Source organism: Pungitius pungitius, chromosome 20 (genome assembly GCF_949316345.1).
Source record: "Pungitius pungitius chromosome 20, fPunPun2.1, whole genome shotgun sequence".
Lineage (NCBI taxonomy): Eukaryota > Metazoa > Chordata > Actinopteri > Perciformes > Gasterosteidae > Pungitius > Pungitius pungitius.
In genome coordinates, this window is record NC_084919.1 from 5261159 (window position 1) to 5280893 (window position 19735).

General features: G+C 45.6%; 2 protein-coding genes across 4 annotated transcripts in view; both read right to left on the reverse strand.

The window, feature by feature from the left end:
* Window positions 1-977: 977 nt before the first annotated feature.
* dse (dermatan sulfate epimerase) lies at window positions 978-16310 on the reverse strand. 2 transcript variants are annotated; one of them, XM_037449877.2, is made up of 6 exons: window positions 16203-16310; window positions 13921-14364; window positions 10180-10433; window positions 6186-6425; window positions 4479-4686; window positions 978-3697 (listed from the first exon to the last, which is right to left on the reverse strand). In XM_037449877.2, exons 2-6 carry the CDS (start codon window positions 14343-14345, stop codon window positions 1960-1962), a joined length of 2865 nt encoding a protein of 954 aa, XP_037305774.1. In that variant the 5' UTR covers window positions 14346-14364; window positions 16203-16310; the 3' UTR covers window positions 978-1959. The 2 variants fall into 2 exon arrangements, with proteins under 2 accessions (XP_037305774.1, XP_037305775.1); XM_037449878.2 differs by lacking the exon at window positions 16203-16310 and having other exon boundaries at window positions 13925-14054.
* A 541-nt stretch (window positions 16311-16851) lies between these two features.
* nt5dc1 (5'-nucleotidase domain containing 1) overlaps window positions 16852-19735 on the reverse strand; it is a 40910-nt gene continuing 38026 nt past the window's right edge. For both annotated transcript variants that reach the window (XM_037449391.2, XM_037449390.2), the window contains 2 exons: window positions 19389-19557; window positions 16852-18525 (listed from right to left, as the gene is read on the reverse strand). In XM_037449391.2, coding sequence (XP_037305288.2) covers window positions 18416-18525; window positions 19389-19557 — 279 coding nt within the window. In that variant the 3' untranslated portion in view covers window positions 16852-18415. The remainder of the gene's footprint in view (window positions 18526-19388; window positions 19558-19735) is intronic.

The window sequence follows — 19735 nt, forward strand, 5'->3', positions numbered from 1 at the left end:
AATTTTTGATGTGATTAGCTTTCAAAATTGTACCATGACACGGAAATGTGCAAAAACATCAAACCAAGTGCTGGAAACATATTTTGTCCGTTCTATCTTTAGACTTTTATCATCAGAGTAATACAAACATTCATCCTTCTCAGATGCCTCAAAGATGCAGATATAAATGTTCAATAAAAGACTGGGGGATGACTGCACCAGAGCACCAGGTGGGTTTTACTCCACCACTAAAAATAGTCCCCCAACAGTCTGCATCTGTTTGAGAAGGACTTTGAATGTGATCAGTTAAAACAATTAAACTGTGTATTTGTAATGTTTTTCATGTCTGAAATCAAAGTAAAAAGTCCCCTCCCATGTAGGGAAATTGTGATAAAAAAGTGTTAAGAGAAGGACGAAGAAGGAGATGTCAACATCCGAGTCATCCTCACAACCGGGATACTTAATGCTTCTTAATACATCAGTCAGTGTAACTTGACCCATATTTAATCATAAACATGGTGCTATTTTGTCTTTTTTTTAACCCTTACTGCCATCATAAAACAATCCTAAAGAGATAACGTCAACGCTCGCGAGTTGACACGGGAATCCATGCCGCTAAACCCCGTCCGTCCCATGTGACCACGAGAGCAGCATCAAAACAGACGAGTCTATGGATGGAGTCTGACGGTGTGTGTGTCTGTCTCCGCGTGTTGTTGAGCCAGCTCTTCAGCGGCCATTCATACGTTATGTTGTTCACATTGTGTGCATGTCCTTCCTTTCGCCTCTATGACAAAATGTGTAAACAGATGTGTTGAGGATGGCTGAGCCCCGGGGAGTTTGTAGATGTTTCAAGGTGTAATGCTTCAAAGTAGTGAATGTCTTATATCTATTTGATATGAATAGAGATACAGGCACTACAGATTTTAGCTGTAGTGCATGGAGCTATCTGGGCTTCCGTTTCCTACTGGACACAACACACAATGAATGAGTACTTTTGCATGTGGTAATTTTATTTACAAATAGTAAAAAAAACAAGAAAAACACACAGAATAAAAATATATCTCGCTTTCACATATATACATTTAAATGTGTCTCCATGATCGATAAGACAAGACAAATCTCCAGCAGGTGTGGCGACTGCGTCATAGTGGCTAACCTTGAGATCTTTGACACAATGCAGGAGCTCTGAACTCAACAAAGGACCAACTTCACACTGACTCGGTTCTAAAGCTCCACAGAAGCTTATTACACCACAGGTGGTCTGGTTTCAAGTCGGCAATTCATCAATTCCTATTTGGAATCACTTGTTTTTCCTGTTACCCTTTATGTAGATCTTATGTATTTGGGCCACAGTCTAAAAAGAAAAAGAATTCAAGAACACACTAAGTGGGAGAATGCAGTTGTGATCCAAAGATCGCCATCCTGAGGACCTCAGCGGAAAATTTGTTTTTGGCAATTTAAACATACACTAGAGTGGGAGTTTTAATTTCCAAAACACATTCCAAATATTCTGAATACTAACCTTTTTTTAAAAGATATAAAATAAATCATAACATTTGTATAAAGTTGTAATTGTAGAGGACAATTAATAATTCAATAATAACTAATATTATGAAAACAAGTCATGACATTATGAGGATGACATTTATATTTTATTGAGAATAAAATGCTAAATGTTGAAAGTTAAATACAATTGTCAATTTACAATAAACTCTCCTAAAATCTATTTTGTGTTCATAGATGAAGCCTGCGTGTGACTACAATATAATAATATTAAGGCTTTATTGTTGGAACATTGTTTTTTTTTTCTATCTTTTCTTTATTCTTACAACATTACATTTTATTCTAAAAATATATATTTTTAAATGTCTTGATTTTCTTTTTCTAAAACTGACCCCAATGTTGCGTCATAAGAATCGGCACGGACCGAGGTGTGGTGGAGCGCCGTGAGCTGCACCCCACCTGATCTGCGGCCGGACGTCAACACTGTGTGTGAGAGCAGGAGGAGTACAGGTAGAGCAAGATGAAGCAGTCGATCAGGAGGATGGTGTAGAAACACCTCTGCGTGTGCAAACTTCGGCCTCTCTGGAAGCGAGTCAGTAACACGGCCAGCAGCAGAAAGAAGGTGGCGGTGTTCAGGAGGAGGAAGAGTCTGATGTAGGACGCGGTGCTGGAGAGCCCCTCGCTCTCGGCCGTGGCCACCATGTGGACCTCCTTGAATCTACGGCCCTTCACAAACGCCCCCTTTCTGTTTTTGCGGCCGTCCGCGTACTCCGCAAAGGCTCCCTCGCCCTCCTCTGGACTGTCCTCATAAGTGCGCTTTGAAGTCCTCTGCCGCGCCTTCTTCTCGTTCACCTCAATTTGGGCGAAAATGTCCGGCAGACTCTCGGAAAGTGTCTCCCCGAGGTTCACCTTCCTCCCCGCTGTGCCCTTGCCCTGCTTCTTGGACATGGCGAACATCTTCTCGATCACCTCCTCTGTCTTCCTCTTGTCGGTGAACTGGAGGAGGCGCTCCGCGGTCTTGCGGAAGTTGGCGGTGTTGAGGACCCGTCCCAGGATGTGTCTCTCCATTTGCTGGAAGACGGGCTTGACGTGCTGCAGGTTGTCCTCCATCACGTTGACGTATTCCTCCACCTCGGCGGGCGAGCTGTCCTCCGCGCCCGCCCCCTTCTCGAACACGATCTTCTTGTGGTCCATCAGCACCATGGCGAACAGGGGCTTGCTGGTGAGCTCCCCGGTCAGCAGGTAGATGGTGTACATGTGATCCTTGGTGGCCAGGTAAATATCCACCCGCTGGTCGTCGCCGCGCAGGCTGAAGCTCTGCACCTCCACGCCGGGGCCGACGAAAATGTAGGCCACCCTGGTGTGAGGGTACCTCAACGGCATTGTGACGTTCACATAGTTGGAGCCATTGTACGGGTACCCTCGGGGGTAATTCCAATAACCTAACACTGCTTTGCTGCTGTAGCCTGTGTCGTCCATCCAGAACATCTTGTACCTGTCCTCGCCGCGTGAAGCAAACGCTCCGTGAACGCCGTCGACCTTCGTGCCCGTGAACGGGAGCTCCGTGTTGTGAAAGAAGGCGCTCATGGCCCTGGTCGGGCTGTCTGGGTGCAGGTGGATGTGGTCCACCAGGAGCAGCAGCTGCGGGTGGAGAAGGAGCAGGTTCCTCTGGAAGTTCCTGATCCTCAGCTCCGGATTATAAGCAGATTGTCCCTCGCCACGGATGAAGACCATTCCCTGTCTCTCCATCGCAGCCTCGACTCTGCCCTCGGCGTCGGCCGCCAGGCCCGCCTTGTACTTCAGCCACTTGGAATCGCAGGCTTCCGTGACCTGCCCAGCCCACGGCTTGAAGCAGCTGCCCGGGAGAGCGGAGCTGAACAGCAGCGCGTTGTTGAGCAGCGTGTACTTGGGCCCGTAGAGCGCCTCGGTGACGAAGGGGACGCCGTTGGGCGCGAACGTGAAGGTGTTCTGGTCCGGGTGCTCGTGGCCGGCGTTGAAGTTCCTCCACCCTTTGATCCACTCTTTGTACTTGTTCCGGTGAACGATGTCGAAGATGGCACGTCCCCCCAGCTTCCCGGACTTGAAGGAGAGAAAGGTGCGGTTGGTGTCGGCGGGCAGCGCGCTGCCGTACGTCACCACGCCCCAGTCCTCAAAGTAGTGCAGTTGGGATGTTCCAAAGTCTGGCGGAGGCTTGGCAATCAGCTCTGGGTCGTACCTGTAGGACACGGGGAGAGGAAGCATAACAGGTGGACAGATTAGCAACATGGACATCAAGCAAAGGCAACTACTGATGGAAAGTCTTCAAACAGGTGATTTCCAAAGTAAAAGTCAAGATCAAAACTCTCATGCGTGTATGTGAAAAATCATCATAAAATGCTCCACCTAAAGAGTCTGCTCTTGGGGTTTTACAGAACACGCTTAAATCTTTATTGGACATGCTAGTGTCTCTATCGTTATTGTGAGGTTGCCAAGCAACAGGCACAGACTCGAGGAAGTCACTTGCAGGGGCGTGTACTACCATGCTTGGTTTCTTACATTTTGGTATAACAAACAAGATGATTAGTGACCTTGGGATTTGTTGGTATGATTCTTTACATTTTGAACAGAACCAGGCTAGCTTCCCCCTTTTGTTTGAAGGCCCAGGTTAAAAAATCTTGACCATGGTGAAAATCAATATGGTATAAAACTTCATCGTTAGATAAGAGAAGTTGTTATGTTGAACCCCAATAACCTGTTAAGATGATGTGTGGAAATAAAGTTGTTCTGCAAAAGAACAAGTTGTTAGTCTTTGAAATTCCCAGAAACGAAGGGAAATGCTAAGAAATAGGATTTCTCCAGCTCATCTGGCATGAAATACCTTTGCTAACTCATCGGTCCGCGTCTCTTTATAGACTTCTACAACAACAAAAGTCAAAGGAAATAAGAAACAAAGGCAGACATACCAGGCAGGCAGTGATAATACCTCTAAACAGCAGAAAAACACCCGTAGTGCTCACCAGATGAACTCTGTGTGGAGAGTACACCATCGCTGGCCCTTTCCAGCCTGCCCCGGCCCCTCAACCACCCGGTTCTGATGAATCACGTCTGCCAGCCAGTTCCCACTGCCGTTACGCAACACGTAGCGATCCAAGAAGACCAGCTGGCTCTCCGGCCCGTAGAACCAGTTGTAGTTGGAATCTGCGATGGCCACGGTCCTCTGGAATCCTGCGGAAAGGGGGGAAGACACAGCTTCAGTGGCCTCCTTTCGCAGAGACGTCGCGCTGACGTTTCAGTTTCCCAGTGCCAACAATGCATTAAAGCCGGCTGACAACTCTGTGCTGTCAGCTTCGTGTCTCAAGGTCTGTGGATTATCTTTAAGTTGCCACGTCAGGATTTCTGGGAGGAGACAATGGGGGTGAGTTTCTGAAAAGTTTTTCTTCTTCTTGTACCAAAATGAACTCCTTTTCGTAGACACGTAGCAATTTCCAGTCTTTTTCATGACATTGCTGACGGTGCGCTATCACCCTCCCTTTGGGATTTCATATGTATGAAAATACACAAACATGTCCACACACGGACACTCCACTCCGCAGGCAATGACACTTCGACCCCACAATCGCAAGTCAACTGACAGCTGATTAAAAATGCTCATGCATCAACTGGCCCTCCAAAGTCTTTTAGTTGTTGCCCCATTTCCAGAGAATTTCCTTTACTTCTTGGTATTGCTTACACGGCGAAGGGAGCAACTGACACTTCAGCTCCCTTTTCGTGCCTCGTTAAAGAGACGCTCCACTTCGACCGGCACTTGAACTGAGAGCGTTCCACCCGCCACTCCTTTTATTGCCCACAACTGCAGTTTCCCTTTCTTTCGGAGCTTAAACTAAACCCCTTCTGATGCACTCCACAACTGTAAGCAGCTTATACTTCAACTTCATTCAAATTCAATTGACACTGAGCAGTTAATGGTGCAGAGGCAGGAGAGAGGGGCATTGGCTCTAAACGTTGACCGGTATCTTTCCGCCGTACAAAGTGGTGATGCTCAGACTGGGGGCCTCAGACATGTGGATCCGAGGCTCTACTGGCCGATGTCATTAGACGTGCTTTCTGAGCTCAGCCCCAATACAGGAACTGTTGGCAGGGGGCTGCCAAATGCTCGAGCGTGACCCGGGGGGCCCCTCCTCCCCTGCTGCCCTCCCCCTGAACTTTCGACGTACAGAACCACAGGAGTTTTTCCTGTGCTGATGTGAGGGTTTCGGGGACAGAGTATGTGTGTAGATTGTAAAGCCCTCTGAGGATCATTTTTGGGCTATACAAAATAAAATAAAATGAATTGAATTGAACCTCCATGAGACCACACATCCCAACAGGGCTCGGCTCAGCTTTGCAAACCCAACCCGGTAAGGTAATGACTACACGCATGCATACCCCATATCGGTTCAGAGGAGCAGCTGCTCCTTTGTGACAGCCTGACAAGGTTACTTTCCCGTCTGACCTAATACATCCATCTTTGGGGATAAAGTGATCTTGTATGTATTTCACATCTTGTATGTGTCAGACATTTGTGGCTAAACACTCAGTCACGGATTGCTGACCTGTTGATTCTGCATTTTGGTTGTGGTTTTGTATCCACAGCAGTGAAACAGTAGCAAAGATATTTCACCCGTATTAAAAGAAGAAAGAGGTCAAACAAATGTGCTGGCCAGAGCAGGTGAAGTGACACCTACCTGGCAGGATAGTCCTGTACAGGAAGGCAAAGTGTTTGAGCAGCCACGGGTGGTCGAAGTGGCTGATGGAGAAGTGGCGCTGCACCAGGAACATGTACTGGAACAGAGAGCGGGTGGTGTAAGTCCCATAGGCCACCCCTTCGTACAGGGAGCCATCCGTCACATCCTGCAGCAGGACCATGGACTTCTCCATGATGGACAGGACCTGCTTGGTCCACAGGTAGGCCTCCTGGAGGTAACCTGCAACACAGATTGAACGCCTCCTTTATGTACTGTAATAGTGAATACAGCTTTCAAACACTTTAGTTAACACATTCACATCATAAAACCAATTAAATAACCATGAGAACATCTTATATAAACATCTAAATCCATCAAAAGTAAAATGTTTGACATCTTCTGAATGCAGATAGTGAAAAAAAGAGGCTGTTTGGACATCAAAAGCATTTTCAGAATGAAATACAAAATCAAGATTTCCTGATCTACAATCAGATAATTAGGCTGTTGTCATGGTCTTGTCTATGCGCAGTAACCCTTATTGCAATCAGGGGCCACGAAAGCGCTTCCAGAGAAGATTTGTACCAGGATTTAAAGATCCTGTATTTCAATACATGATTTGGGCCCCGCGTTTCATAGCACATGAGTGAGTGAGTGTGTGTGTGTTATGACACAGACGGAACTAAGGTAAAGCATTACCCAAAGAAACCTTCTACTCACAACATTTACCTGTGGCGGTGGAAAGCATGACCCCCCCCCACTGGTACCGGTACCCACACACCTCACTGTGTATTCTCTCTCACATAGACTTTACTATGGAGGCGGCAACCACATAAACACTCCGGCCTCAGTTCATTGAGGAACCCCGGGCCTTCGGCGGTGACTGCGCAGGCCCCGCCCGCCCGCCAGCCGAGTCCCCCACCCCGCCCCCCCCCCTGCCCCCCGTGTTTGGTTTGGGGACCGCTGGTCTACACAGAGCCGGTATTTACCATCAAGCAGGAACTCTTGGCACGCACAAAGACCATATTGACACAAACAAAGCTTCGCTAGCCCGCACACAGGCCAGACACCCCTGACACCCCCCCCCCCCCCCCCCCGGCTCCACCTTCAGAGCAGCTCAGGCTTCAAGACCGTTCATTGCTTTCCTCAAAAGTAATAACAAGAAATTAAAGGAAATCCTTGTAACATCTTTCCAGGAATAATAAACAATTTGGTTCAAGTGAACGGGAACAATTGGAAAAAATACCAGATGTTTGCCTTGCAGCTTCTGTCTTTGGCTAACATAAAATTACAGCAGTTGGAGGCTACTAACTTGACTGTCACAGTGTTTTCGTCCCTTAGGAACAAGCCCTTTATACTGAAGAGGCTAACAAGCGACACAGAGCCGAACAACAAAACGTGCTTGTAACGTAGACTTTGGCAGGGGTTCAAAGCTTTTGGCACAAAGACATTTAATCGGTTTACATCTCCAGCTCCTGCATCAGCAGTGTGCTATCACAAATAGCAGAAAAAAAGTGTACTGAAACTCCAACATCATCAAAACTAAATCAAAGGAAAACTATGACCCAAGGCTTACCGTAGAACTGCAACACAACGGTTACTGGAATACCAAAGATATAAATAAAAAGGACAAATTAAGAACAAGGAGGAAGTTAGACACCAGACACCAAACTACACCTCATGCACGTAGTGTGCAGTTCCTCTGTTTCCCCACAACCTAATAACGTGTCTAATGTCTACCTGTCGTCAGGCCCGACTGTCCCCCATGCTGTTGGTCCGGGTGCTGGGTCTGAACACCCGGACCAACAAATTCAACTTAATGCTCATATAGTCCACACTATCAAAGGATCCACTTCATATCAAAAGAGTGGCCGAGCCCTACATTATGACAAGAATGTAAAAGGTCAAGGGATCTGAACGCTCATTGACTCTCTGCTCCTCGTCCACCAAGCTTCTTGTGCAACAACCAGGCTTTTGTGCATAACAGGCAGCCTGCACATTCGTTTTCTGATCTATACTAAGAGTGTTGCTAAATGCTGCTCCTCATTGGACAGAGAGGGAACGGGTTGAAAGTTTGGGTATCAAATGAGTTGAATCTTGAACAAGCAGGCTTGACTTTTATATCTTTGCTGGACTCTGAGATGTCGGGCTGTTTGGTGGTAAGTCCCTGAGTTCTCAGCACTTTTACTGTGAGTAATGCATGACTCTGGCAGACATCACACCGTGAATAGCAGGGGGGGGGGGCGGAGACAATATGATACTGAAAATATCATCCCTACGTGAGGTCTGCCGTAAAGCCCTCAGCAGGCTAAATAACATAAAGCCTTTTCCAGGTAACAAAGGGCTGGAAATGGAGCGGGCCCACTTTTTGTTTGGCTCGACACAAAATGTAATGAGGCAGATAGAGTTCCGTGTTCACTGGGCTTTGTGCCTGTTGTTGCCCGCACCCCCCCCACAAAAAAGCCTAAACTAAAATCACTGTGACCACAGCGGTTCTCTGTAAGCCAGCTGCCATTTATCTCGCATCAGGCCAGGATCGTTAGTGCTAGAAATCAAATCCCTGGAGGCAAAGCGCTGCGGGTGTTTTACCTCCTGGCTTTTCTCCATTGCCTGCTACTCAAAATATTTGATGCAGGATATTGATGCAAAGAGAAACATTAAGCAGCGAACACTCGTGTCAGGTCTCATAAAGGAAGTGCTGCAGAGTCATTAAGTGCAGCTCGGACCTCAGGCTGACTGCCCTGAAATTTAGTCTAAAACGTTCTCTCATAAGCGGACTGAGGTTTGCAATTTAAAATTGGGATACATGACCTTTATCATTCATATGTATATGTGGTGTGAAGAGCAGGCGATGTGTTACTCAGGGTGAAAGGTGGCACTGTCCCGATAACAGCAACATTTTAAATGCCGCGCTGTTCACACAGAACCAGCGTGAGGTGGCACACAGTCTCTATTCTTTGGGTTGTTTAAAAAAAAAAAAAAAAAAAAGTATTTACGGGAACATTTGTGTCACCAGCTGCCCAATCCCACTGGAGAAGGGGCGGGACAAAAAGCACAAAGACCAATGGGCACTTCCCACATGTAGGCTGCACGCGGTGTTGTTGTCCTCAGGACGCACACGAAGGAGACTGGACTTCATGCAAGGAAAACACTAAACTGCCCCAACATTACATTGTACGTCTTCTTAAGTTGTGGCTCGAAAGCAGTGTTTTGGGAGGTCACAGTGACCCAAATGTGAAGCAATTCCCACCGGGTGCTTATAGGCCATCCGTCAGTTTGTCTGTGCCGTGTACAACTCAACGACATAATAACTCTGGCAGTAGCCATTTCTGGGTAGTTTTTTTTTTACCTCAATCCCTCCACAACTGCATCTTTGGAAGTTTCTAAACCCCCGAATCGGCTTTAAGACCATGAGACTAAACCTCCACAGTAAAAAAACGGACTAATGGAATTCCTTTGGTTAATGCGGACCAAGCCAGGTCTCTAGCCCTTAAAGTTCCCACCCGGAGCCAAAATGAGCTCCACTGCTGAGTGAAGGAGTTATACATGCATGGATAAAATAGAATAGAAAGAAATTAAATAATTAATAAATGCTGTGAATCCCCCTTGCTCTAATCACATGTACAGGCCCTGCAGCTACGAGTCCTCAAACCATAGACATGGTTACTGTGACGTTGTATGTTGACTATGTTTTGAAGACTCGAGTTTGGTGTTTCTATAGTCGCTATCTTGTTTTTTTGTGGAAGCAAAAGTGACAGGAGAGGGTGGAGCTACAAATGAGACATTTTTAGGCTACCAAAAGTTACAATTAACTGGAAAAGATTTGAAGTATTGAAGAAAACACACAACAGCTCTCAATCACAAGTTAGCCCCACTCACCACACCCTGCTTTAAGGTCTATTTGACTCCAAATGGGGTCACGATTTACAAAAGGATTTAATAAAAAAAACCTCTGTAGAATTAAACATTTGAAAGACACGAATCGCTGTCCACTAACCTTGGGTCATGTAAACCAGACTCCCGGTGAGCAGCGCCACGCAGTTGGTGGGCTGGTGGTTGTGCAGGTACTGGAACCCCCAGCCCCGGACGTAGGACTTCTCGTACATGAGGCGCGACGCGTTGCCGATCACCTGGAGGAAGCGCTCCTGTTGGCCCTTGTTCAAATACTCGTACAGGAAGTCGTAAGCGGTGGCGAAGCCGACCAGAGAGTGCGCCAGAGGCACTTCGTCCCAGGGCGCGTCTTTAACCAGCCTGCAATACGAACATCGACACGAGGGTCAAGGCATATGTGGAGCACATGGAAGATAAACATTCAATGCTAATCAGGTGTCACATTTTTACTCTTTGCAGTGAAGTCCTGGAAAATGTTGGTCATGAACAAGGAGCCCTCTTTTCTTCGCAAAAGCCTTTTAATTATCTTTACCACGGCTGTAAAACATCTATTCACTTTGAAAGCAAACCCCCCCCCCCCCCCCCCCAAAAAATGCAAAAAAAGTAGCTCGCACCGCAACTGCTGCACCAGTACGTGCAAATAAAAAGACATTAAAAGTGCAGTGTGCAAATTCTCTCCCGGTTAACGGGCGCTGGGATGTAAGAGCGCCGACTCCTGTGGCTTTAAAGGGCGCTAAGTGTTGGTGTTGTAAAAGAGTGAAAGGTGTCGTGTAATCATTCTGCCCACGTAAGTTAACAACAAAGGAACCTCGGATGTGGCGATGAAACCCGGCGCTGTGTTTCAGACAGCCGTGAGTGGATTCAATAAATCACGCTCCAAGTCTCGGGCCGTGTTCACAACCTCGTGTTAACACGCGTCTCTAGGGGTTTCCCGACCACAAGTGGACACGTTAAAGTACAGCTGTTAATGCCCCCAAAGACACGTTGAGGAAGCATGAGGTGCTGCTCGCTCAGACCACATTCTGAGGTCTGGTCCTCAACTGGCCACATATCTTTTACCAGTGTAATTCACCCGTGATGAAGACCCGCTTTTTATAGTGTGTCTGTGGATGGAATAGAATTACAGATGAAGTAATTCAACTTAATGCTCATATAGTCCAAAAACAGGAAAAAAATGCAATTCATATCAAAAGAGTGGCCGAGCCCTGATCTACACCGTTGTACATGTGTCGGAATATATTAGTATAGTAGAATAAGTATTCAAAGACGTCTGAATATGAAAAGACGGCTGTTAACCCGTCGCTAATTGTCCTTCCCTAATTGTCTGTAAAAGCAGACCTTAAAAAAGTGAGACATATTTGCATAATTCTTATATAATATAATACAATAGATATATAATTGATATATTTTGAATCTACTTAGTCAAACAGCACTGTGTTTGTCTTTGACATCCTATCAACGAATATCAAGCCATTTAATGTCACAGGCCTTTACTTCTAGAGCACCAGATGATAATCGGAGAGAAGGAATTCCAACCTCAGATTCCCTCTTCTCAAGAGTTGGTGTTGTTTTTAAAATACCAAAGAAAATTCCCTTCTAGAAGTGTGGCAACAATTGGCTCGGCTCATCCATTTAATGTTGGCAAATACATCGCTTCCACATGTTAAGTGACAGCTGAGGTTTAAGTGGAGAAACCATTTCCTGTTTTCTCATGTAAATGAACACCAAATGGGTTGCTTCTTTAGGCTGCAGTCTGCCCGTATGGAAAAGCGAAATGACATTATGCCAAGTCAAAGGCTTTGTATTGAATCATGCCAAAGCACACAAAGGCACGCGCGCGTGTGTGTGTGTGTGTGTGTTCGCAGCGACAGTGTAAGAAGAGGGCGCAGGCACTAGTTCGCCACAAAGTACAAGCGCCCCATCCTAACATGGTTCACCGAGTCCTCGCAGACATAATTGAAGGCCGTGAATACCACAGCTGACTGGTTCCTGGAGCCAACGTGCGAGGCTTCAGAGGTTCAGTGACCATAATAAAAGTGCGGCCAAGGAGAAAAACTCACAGCGTGTTCTGGAGTTATGAAAACACATGCTCGGTGGCTTCTTCTTTCTGCACTGCGGCACACGTTGTCATATTGTGAAAAATGGCCTGCAAACTACGATAATACCGGCTAAGCCCCCCCCCCCCCCCCCCCCCCACACACACACACAGACACACTATAAATGAGGTGTAGGAAAATACCCCTCACCATAGCTAGCTAGTTAGCACTAATTCTATGGGATTATGTGAGTGAACATCGGACGGTTGCCATGGACCCCGACACAGGATGCAACCGCCTTCTTAATGCGCTCTTTTCTGAGACCTTTGTTCCTTAGTCTTTAAAATAAAAGCTGTGGAGAGCTCGGGGGCTGTGAATGAATGTTGGCCATTTCTTGGCCACTTTGCACTTGCAGGCAGAACTAATGTTTATTGAACTTAATCAAATTGTTAGGGAAATAAGGAAGCAGCGTTGACGCCTGACGACTGCATGCCGCTTGTTCAAATTTGGCTGGGTGGATGGATTGGGCTCACTCGGTAGCTGTACTTCTCACGGTACGGAGCATGGTAACAAGTTTTGGCGACTGGCTCATACACAAGCTTAACATTTTGTACATGTGTTTCTACTCTATGGAATTTATGGTGGTTACCCTGTTGAGCATCAGAGGTGTTTCAGAGAATGCAATAAAGGTAAACACAAAATATTATTTTGAGGTAACTTGGCCAGCTATTCCAACAGGTCTCAGGAGGTCTGTCCTTTGATGAAAAGCTTATAGCTCGGAGTTAATTGTGGGGCAATTGGTTTTGGGTTAAATGATCACAACTTCCCTTTAACCAGTCGTTCAAAGGTGAACAAAGCTCAGATGTCAAAAGAACATTTTCTTTGCTCTACTCTGGGCTCTTTTCTTTAAAGTGAGTGGATCATTTCAGCTCATTTGATCCCTCATTGGTAAAGTCTTACTTCCAAGAAGTTCAGCAGAGCACAGGTCAAGTTGAATCTTAATGTTTTTAAAGAAAAATTGTTACAAATAGGTGGTGGATTGCGTTGAAATAATAAGTTAACAACATAAAATTGTTTTGGCCCGGAACTACTGTACACAAACTACAAACGCACTCAGAAGACGTACATTAAGAAACAAGCGGAACAATGTTGCGCATCAAGTGGAAAGTCAATGATTACTTTGGGTTTCGCCGCAGTCTGTGAAACCAAAGTGGTCAGGGGTCACCAGGGTGAAAGTCCTGTCCGCTGTCCTCTATAGTCTTACTTTCTTATTATGCTGCTTATTAGGATTATACCACAACTTACCATAACATCCTGATATACTACCTCTTAATAAATAAATGTATCTCGTTCAACCCTGGTTTACATAACATAAAGGATTAGATCAGAGGGGGTTCAACTTCTGTCCGCTCATCTGGTCGGCTACAATCTCAGCCAAGGCTCTCCAGTGTGCTATTGAGCTCACATCTGAGCATTTCATTTCCTTTCATGTTCGGCAAACAGCTGCTAAACATATTTCCTTGAGCACAAACTTATCTTTACCAGAACTCTGCCCACAGAGGAAAATGAGAACAGTCCTGAGAGGCGTCTGACCAGCAATCCTCTGAGCAGGAGGACTCAGCATTAATACCCAGTGGATACACACATGCGGTTGGAAACAGATTTCAGGTCACATCTGGAAGCTCTGAACAAACACCTATTTGCCTCCGCTAAAAGAAAAGCGACCAATGCTCAGGTGCTCAAACGTCCCCGTGTAGAACACCCAACAATAAACGCAGTAAATCAAATAATAAAAGGGATAGAAAATCTACCAACTAGGCTGAGCCGCCATCCTCTCCATGTAGTCCTTGGCCAGGTCCAGGGCCCCCGCCCTGTGTGGGTACAGCACGCAGAACATGGACAGCACACCCAGGTTGTTTCCGTACACCTCGTTCCAGCGGGCGCTGAACTCCGCCGGGCTCCAGGGGGGCAGGTACATCTCCGGCTGCTCCAGCATGGTTTCGCCGGCGTCGCGGATCCTCTTCGCCATGTCCCGATGGGTCCCTGTGGCCGCGTACTGCAGCTGCTCCACATCCCCCCGGTTGAAGTACAGCATTGGGTGACCATTGTAGTTGCCCCCCATGAAGGGGATTCCTCCGCTGGGGTCCACTTCCGCTGCTGCAGCCGCCGCGGCGAGCAGGGGCCACAGTAGGCCTATTAAGAAGACTGTGGGGGCCCCGCGGGTGTGGGTTCTCATGGTCTCATCAGACAGGGGACTGTGGGGGGAAGAGATGGATTAGAGAAAACCGGCCCAAATTCGGCACAGCGTTCACTTACAAAAGCCCCACATTCCTTGAATAATTAGATACAGCTGTATTCCTGATGATGCAGGCTTTCCATAGTAACGTGGACCAGAACTAAACCCACTACTGTCCGATGACGCCGGAGTCACTGGCGTTAAAACCAAGACAGATTCCAAATTCTCAATTCTCTATAGTGCACGAAAATATAATGATACCCATCGGCCATAAGGTTTTCACTTCACCTAATCAACAGCCTGATCCGGATATTGTATTACACCTCTGGACACTTTGTTTCGTCATAGTCACTTCCCAGGATTTGTTTCTGAGGTGGTCAGTCTAGCCGTGCACACCCAGATGGCGAGAAGGGAGGCCAGGAGGTCGTAGATGGCTCATTCCTGGCGTAACACTACTCTACAACCTCTAAAGAGTTGGCCCGCTGTCTCCGCTCTGAACATGAGAGTAAATTCCATGACCTTTGCTGGAGCTCTTGGCAGAAGCCTGCTGGAAAACTCTTTGGTAGGGATTTCAACAAAGTCTGGACTGGGGTCCATTTTAATGCAGCGAGCGGTCCGGGGCATTTGTGAAATATGTTTTGCTTCTTTTCTTTTTTTTTTTTTAAACGGGAGGAAAATGCTGCCCCTCTTGAGGTTAATTTTGACACATGTCGCATTCTTCGTAGGTGAACCGTGAGGATGATGGATCATTAGCTGAGACGTGGCAATGAAGATGAGTAATAACTAATTCATCACACAGTAACACTGTCAGAAACCAGTGGTCTATTTTTCCTGAGGATGCCTCTAAACCACACTTGCTTCTTTATTCAACTCAATGGATGATATTCTGATATGGCATTTGCTAGGCGAATAAAGTCTTTGATCAGTGGTTCTTTGTTACTCAACAGTGAATTAAAAAAAGAGCCCTTCAAGTCATCATCTGCTGTAGTAGGGTACACTGTGATGCATTCAATGCCCACTAACTCGCTTGTGTTTTTGAAATAGTCAGATGCCGAGTCCATATTCACATTCATTTACAGTTAATATTTTACATGCAGCTTCTCAAGTGTCAAGTTGTGTTTGTCAGACTGTTGATCCAACATAACACATCTACCTTTGCTGTGGCCCTGCTCCAAGTTTCTGCTACTAATTCGGAGACATTACTAATGTGCACTTGAGTCATTTCAATTAATGGATGGAGTTCCTATTTTGCTGTGATACATCCGTATAGAACATTCTCCTATAATCAATTAGTGGCTTATAAAATAATTACGACAGCAATAACGACAGCGTTACCACTGTGAAACTAATAAGCAGAACACAATCCAGTTTAAATCCATTTTGCAGCGCGCCTCAGGCCTTCACAGCACTTTAAACCTAATAGGAAGAAACTACTAAACGCAGTAAACAGTTATGACCGATTAATATATGTCGCCCTGCGTCGTTAAAGGAGGTCAAAAAAAGAAATGTTGGGTTATAGCTGTGGGGTTTCCTTCACAGATCTCACAAGTTACGCTAGCTTTTGCTTCATTACCTTGAGCCTTTCCGTTTTATATATTTAAAAAAAATCCACCTTTTGATTTGGTAAGTTAGTCCGCACTGGAAAATGCGCTTTCATGAAACCCCGAGGGGAATTATAGCCTACAGAAGCCCAATAAACATTTATCGATGGTATCGATAACCCAAATCCACGCACACGAGTACGTTTAGCCGGGTTTGCATCGACCACGCAAAGACTCCGCTGCGGTGGACTGAGAAGTAAAAAGAAGGAGAAGAAGAAGGAGAAGGAGAAGAAGAAGGAGAAGACGTCCTCGGTACCTGTCAGAAGCGCCGCTCACAAATCCACATTCCGCTCGTCACAACACTCATTTCTTCTCGTCCGCGGCGGCAAATATTGAGAAAAGTTCTCAATCCTCCCGAAAAGGTTCGAAGCGACGTTAGAAAAGGGGGGGGGGGGGGGGCGGCGAGAGAGGAAGGAAGGGAGGGAGGGAGGGAGGGAGGGTGTGAGGGCGCAGGGAGCGTCACGTTAGGGAGCGAGGGGGTGCGGCAGGCGCGAGGGACTTAATGGGGACCTAATGAAGTGAGTGGCCGCTGCCCTCCTCCCACTCAGCCGGGTCAGCAGGTCGCCGAAGCCGCCCCGAGACACGGCGGGAAACTGGAGCGTGGTTTTAATATTGAGAAAAGTGACTTTACACGTGTGCCGCGTGTGAGTTTGACAGGCTTCAAGACGTCATCAATCCCCGCGCATCGATACGGGACATTCAGTCGTTACGTCTTGAATGGCCGTTATTTGCTCTCTGCAGCTTGAATCTCATTGATATTTTACATTTCACACATCTTATAAAAACAACAAATACTAATGCAGAAGTGGGCCCGGTGGGTTTTTTTTTCCCCCTATGTAAACCTGCGTATGATCACAGACAAGGTCATTGGTTGCAAAGCACACTCAAGAAGTGAAACCCATGTGTAAGAAAAGTCTGGAACATTTTATTTCCTCAACGGTACACTCAAACACAGAATTGATCTTTCCCTGTGTTTTTCAAAATCGTAGACCACAAATGAATCCAACATAAGGCAAATGTGCATTTCAAATGTTCAAGTCAGATGAGAAAAGAAGAGAACAATCACCACATCTGTATGCATAAAACACTTGCACACATGGTAAAAGTACAAATTTACTTTGGATGACAAATATCACACACATGACAGCTAGTTTGAATAGATGAGAAGATTGAAACCATTGTCATCAATGTGGTTAACAGATATTAGTTCGGGATGTTTAGCCCAGCTTAGCAAAATTACTAAAAAAACAGTAGCTAGCAGCTAGTCAAGAAGCTAGTCATTGTCCATCAAATGTACTGTTTAACAATAAGAGACCAGGTGCACATCCAGATTATTTTCTAAAAGACCCAATGATGCGCACAACAAAAACGTTTTGAAGTTGTTGCGTGTTGTATTTTCCCGCATTTAATCGTATATGCTAATATTGGACCAGTCTTAATGCTAAGCTAGGCTAAACAGATCCTGGGTGCTCAAAGATGAATATAAAATTGATCTTGGGTAACACAAGAGAGACAAGCAAACTTCCAGAGTTTTTTTTTTTAATATACTATGGTACAACCCGTCTATGCACACCGACAAAATAACCATTCAGAAGTCGGTAAAGCATATCTCACACTGCAAACGGATGAAGCACAAGAAGTCCACGTTTTTACATAATCACTCAAAGAGCACAAGTCACTATTGCACCAAAGAGTTGATACAGAGAACATCTAGCATAGTCTATATCATTCACCATTAATATTAAGTGTTTCCCAAAGTTGTGTTTTTTGAGACAGCTCACACAAAGGACAGCATTGTGCCAGGTCTGACCTGATTAAGAATAACACCGTCTACAAAACTGACACAGGGGAAACGGTAGACCTTAAACCTAATGTTAAGGTTTTCTAAAATGCACACAGTTAAACCATATTTTTCTTAAAAAGAGGACCTCACAATAACCGATGTACAGAAATACGGACACAATGACTTCAGTGGATTAGCATTGGACTACAGTAGAGAGCATTCTTGAGGTAATCCCTTCAGGGATAAAGAGGCAGTGAAATGTTCACTTTGTTATGTAAAGGTTAAAGAATTCCAATTTGAAAACAATACACCATAGAAAATAATAAGGGCCTCTCACATTAAATAATAAAAAACACAACATTTCCTCTAATTACTGTATGCAGAAACACACACGCACAAATGTTGTCATATTTCCACATGTACGGTACACTAAACTACGAAACAACGTTCAAATGTAGGCGTTATTGGAGAGATGCCGTGCCTTACATTCACATGGTTTCTCTGAACAGGTAAGGAGTGTCTGCTTCCTGTGCTCCACAGAGGGAGGGCGACGGGGTCAGGTGGGAAACTACAGGCAAAGATGGAGGCACATTCCTCTCCTGAGGCAAATGGGTAAGGGAGTACTTTTTCTTTTTTTTTAAACCTTTTCCCCTTTTTTTTTTTTTCTTTCTTTCTTTCTTTTTTTATTACAGACTCTCACACCTCTTCAGCAAAGAATCCGGGGGCCTCGGGTAATAGCCGGTGGTGCAGGGCTTGTCTGGAGAAAACCTGGGGAACTTGTAATCCAGCGGGAGATCTAGAAAGAGTCAAATCCAAAAACAGGTAAAGTCAAATGCGGAGGTCAGACTTAAATAAATGACCCCAGTGTGAAAGTAGCCCAAAGGTCATCGTTATATGGGGGGCGGATTGAGATTTTTAACAGCGATTGTTAATTTCCCTCTGATCTTAAAACCTCAAGTTTCATTCTTGTGTTTATGTGCACCATATGGGCCCATATACTGGAATACGCTGGCAAACAAATGGACATTGTTTGGTCGAAGGGAGTAAAACCTCACCAGATTTTTGTCTTCAAGCCGAGGAGTGGTAGAGAGTAAATCATCCTTAATTCACTGAACCACATCTAACCACAGTCTAATTTACCCTGTTTTCAACGAGGAAGCGGTTTGAGTCGTACTGCACGCTGTTTACCATGGCAAATTGTTGTCTTCATTTAATCTGATCTTATTATTGGCCCCCGGCTTGTTTCTGAACTATTATCACCTCCAGCAGAATTTGAGCTTTCACAGAAAACGTCGAATCACAAACGGAGGCCTTTTGGCCACCGAGGACGAGGAGGCCGAACCCGTTTGTCTCAGGTCCCCGAAACTCAGGAACACTCCGAAAACTGAATCAGTGTCCACTTCTATCATACAGATTACTTTGATTTATGTGGATTCTGCTGTCTCCTATTTTGTAATTCATATACTCTCGTTTTAATTTTTTATTTGCAGGCCCGTTTCTTTCCATTTCTAAATTGTACTCTCTGTATAATGTGTCTAGAGGAGTACTTTTTGAAGGTTATAAATTATAATTATTAGTGTAATTACTATGTGGAGCCTTGTCTTTGGCCTTTCCCATCTGCATGAAACCACTTCACCACGGCTTCCCGCTGCCACATACCTGCTATGTGCTCGACACTGGGGATGGCCATGGTGCTGTATTTGTGAATGCTGTGGCAGCACCAGGTCAGTTGCTGGCTCTCCTCTTCCCCTCCTCCGCTACTATGTGCGTCGACAAAGTAGGAGCCCCACTGCTCGGACACATCGGAGGGCGACTTCATGCCCTGCTCCTGTTGAGACAGTCCACACACACAGACTAAACTATGTAACTGTGACGAGATACATTTGAAGACATGTGCAGACATGATGAAAAGGAGCTGAAAATTCCACCCTGACTGAGTGCAGCAGTTTAAGACTTGTTTAACCGGAGCAGCTTTGAGGGTTATTTCTGACTACTACGTGAATCAT

What these genes read in the sequence shown, in the direction of transcription:
- dse (XM_037449877.2), bottom strand. Translation starts at nt 14,345, where the DNA reads ATGAGAACCCACACCCGCGGGGCCCCCACAGTCTTCTTAATAGGCCTA. An exon ending in ATGGCGGCTCAGCCTAGTTG is followed by an intron (nt 10,434 to 13,920) that starts GTAGATTTTCTA and finishes TTCGTATTGCAG; the next exon opens with GCTGGTTAAAGACGCGCCCT. An exon ending in GTACAGGACTATCCTGCCAG is followed by an intron (nt 4,687 to 6,185) that starts GTAGGTGTCACT and finishes CCCTTTCCGCAG; the next exon opens with GATTCCAGAGGACCGTGGCC.